The following is a 3,230-nucleotide window of genomic DNA, read 5'->3' on the forward strand; positions in this document are numbered from 1 at the left end:
AAACCATTAATGGACTCGAGACACATGGAGGGCTACTCACTTGAGGTCTGTTGTAGTAAATTATGCGGCTATCAGTTTCAACTACTTGCTAACAACTGTTTTGGGGGAAATATCAAAGTGTCGTCACGTCACCATTTGTGCAAACGAAATCAAGCCAAAGCAGCTTTTAAAAAATCTAATCACTTTATTAATTGAAATTGAAAAAAGCCTTAAACAAAATTCATCTGCTTAAATACATCATACATCTTTTGACAGAAATGTGATATTTACAAATAACGAAATATGGTAACATTTCCTCCTGTACATACTTCTCGGCTAAACATTTTTAATCCTGTCAGTCACTTTCACATCGCTAAGGCCTTTAAAATGGCAGAATATTAAATTACTTCATGAGACCTGGCTTGATATGGCAACATGGATGAATAAGCAACTCATGACCAAAGAACATTAAATTGAACTAGCTCTAAAATCTAAATAAATGGCCATGTGCAACCAAATACTAAAATATGTAATCTATGAGAAAATGACCAAAAATGTGGTAAAAAATAAAAGAGACATTCATTCAACAACAGGAATTCATCAGTACTGCAAGGCACAAGATTAAATTGCAGACATTTTTGGCCGCCACGGAGTGAAGAAAACGTGGCTCCTGATAACCAAAGTCATCATTAAAGTGATAAGAGTTCTGCCATCTTTTCCATTAAAATCATTAGTAGGGTTTCCAAGGCTTAAAGTTTAAAAAACATTTTCAGATTTCGTCCATTGGAGAAATGCATGTTCTTTGGAGTTGTGCTTTCAAAAGTGTTTGCAAAGTCTGGGCACTTTATAAATGAGAAAAGCATCATGTTGGGCTCACACAGCGGTGTCTTCTACCATCAGCATGGTTTAGCGTAGTGTGTGTGACCTGATCGGAGTTCACGTTTCCTTTCAATATTGACCTGTATTTCTCACAAAGTTCAGTTCACACTGTCGTCTCACCCTGGTTGTTGCCCAGCCGCTTGTAAAACTTGCGCCACGACTGTAGAGTTTTTCCAGACCAGATCCAGAATCCTGACGTGATTCCTACGATCATAGTCATGAGGTACTTGATCATAAACACAGTGAAATCTGGCGTCATTGGCGCAAAGTTGTTGGCCGGGCACAGCACGGCAAAACGCTTGCACGTCTGCATGTGCCAGGTTTTTTCCCACTGCTCACGGAACGCTTGTTCGTAGAAGTAACACGCAATGACGATAGTAGCCGGAACGGTGTAGAGGACGCTGAAAACGCCAATACGCACCATCAGCTTCTCCAGCTTTTCTGTCTTGGTACCATCATGCTTCATAACGGTACGGATGCGGAACAACGAGACAAATCCAGCCAGAAGAAAAGACGTTCCGATGAAGAGGTAAACGAACAAGGGGGCGAGGACAAATCCACGTAGGGCGTCAACATTGTAGATGCCCACGTAGCATACGCCGGTCAGAAGGTCGCCATCCACTTGTCCCAAGGCGAGGATGGTGATGGTCTTCACAGCGGGGACAGCCCACGCTGCCAGGTGGAAATATTGAGAGTTGGCTTCGATTGCTTCATGGCCCCATTTCATTCCAGCAGAAAGGAACCACGTGAGAGACAGGATCACCCACCAGATTGAGCTGGCCATGCCGAAGAAATACAGGATCATGAAGAGAATGGTGCAACCTTCTTTTTTAGTCCCTTGAGCCACAGTCCTATAAGCATCATCCCTGAACTTGTCAATGCAGACCACCTTATCCTCCAGAAAAAATCCGGCCGCATAAGCCACTGCCACCATAAAGTAACACCCAGAGAGGAAGATGATGGGGCGTTCCGGGTAACGGAACCGGCGCATATCCACAAGGTAAGTGAGGACCGTGAACAGGGTACTCACGCAGCACAGGATCGACCAGATTCCCACCCAGAGCCGACCGAATCGGACCTCTTCCTCCTTGAAGTACATCAGGCCATACGGCTGTTTGTGCTCGCAAGGGGCGCCGCAGTTTTTCGCCCCTAAAAACTGGTAATTGAGGTAGGAAGGGACTGTGAGTTGAAGGGGGCAAGTGAAAGCCTGACTTTGGCGTGGCACGTGCATGCGTGGAGTGAAGGGGTCCGGTATATAAGGCGCGGGGTCTGTTGTCGGGATGTCGGGGTCTGAGTTGTTCTGTCCCACACAGATCTCTCCTGCTCCGTGTACTGGAAAGTTCTCACAGTGGAGTCGTTCAGGCCACTGGAAGCCGAACTTGTTCATGAGGGCCTCGCACCCTTGTCTCGCACGCTCGCACAGAGAGCGACAGGGAGGAATTGCCTGTTCTAGAACCGTACACACCGGCGCATACATGGAACAGAGGAAAAACTTCAAATCTTGAGAACACTGAACTTTGACCAGGGGGTAGAACTGGTGCACCTCCAGTCCTGCGTCCTCCTGGTTGGTGTGTCCCAGGAGGTTTGGCATGATAGTTTGGTTATACTGGATGTCTGTGCACAGGGGGATAGATATGGGTTGGCAGAACCCATGCTCTGGGACGGAGATACCCTTCTCTCCATGATACTGGGTGGAAGACAGTCCAAGCAGAAGTGTTGTGATGAATAAGAGGCATGGACTGACTTCCCGTACCGCCATCACTGATTGCCTGGAAAACATAGAAATGTGGATTATTTTACCATTTATTTCTTACAACTAGTAGTTATTTAACTAGTAGAAGTAATCCAATAGTGACTAGTATCTTTAAGAACTTCACTAAAAAAAATCATGAGTTACTATTTCTTTTCTAAACTATCTATTCAATTAGTCACTATCCAAGTAGTGGCAAGCAACTGTTCTTTTGTTACTGGAAATGTATCAACTACTAATATATATCAGCTCTTCACTTCAGACAAGAATATTTGTTGCTAGTACCTCTTCATTAGGTATTAAAGGGTTAGTTCACCCAAAAAATGAAAATTCTGTCATTAATTACTCACCCTCATGTCGTTCCAAACCCATAAGACCTCTGTTCATCTTCGGAACACAAATTAAGCTATTTTTGATGGAATCTGACAGCTCTCTGACCCTCTGATACGCTGTTTGCGTTCAGTGGATACTCTCCAAAATGGCGCTAGGGTGACGCGGAGGAGACTAATTGTTGAATATAGTCTTTTTTTTTTTCTTTCTTTTGTGCACAAAATGTATTCTCGTAGCTTCGTAATATTACGGTTGAACCCCTGATGTCACATGGATTATTTTACAGATCTCC

General features: G+C 44.2%; 1 protein-coding gene across 1 annotated transcript in view; it reads right to left on the reverse strand.

The window, feature by feature from the left end:
• Window positions 1-205: 205 nt before the first annotated feature.
• LOC107677598 (frizzled-7-A-like) overlaps window positions 206-3,230 on the reverse strand; it is a 4,330-nt gene continuing 1,305 nt past the window's right edge. Inside the window, exon 2 of the mRNA XM_016472544.1 lies at window positions 206-2,627. Within this exon, the coding sequence (XP_016328030.1) occupies window positions 962-2,617 (1,656 nt within the window). The 5' untranslated portion in view covers window positions 2,618-2,627 and the 3' untranslated portion in view covers window positions 206-961. The remainder of the gene's footprint in view (window positions 2,628-3,230) is intronic.

This window comes from Sinocyclocheilus anshuiensis, unplaced genomic scaffold (genome assembly GCF_001515605.1).
Source record: "Sinocyclocheilus anshuiensis isolate Anshui unplaced genomic scaffold, SAMN03320099.WGS_v1.1 scaffold472, whole genome shotgun sequence".
Taxonomy (NCBI): domain Eukaryota; kingdom Metazoa; phylum Chordata; class Actinopteri; order Cypriniformes; family Cyprinidae; genus Sinocyclocheilus; species Sinocyclocheilus anshuiensis.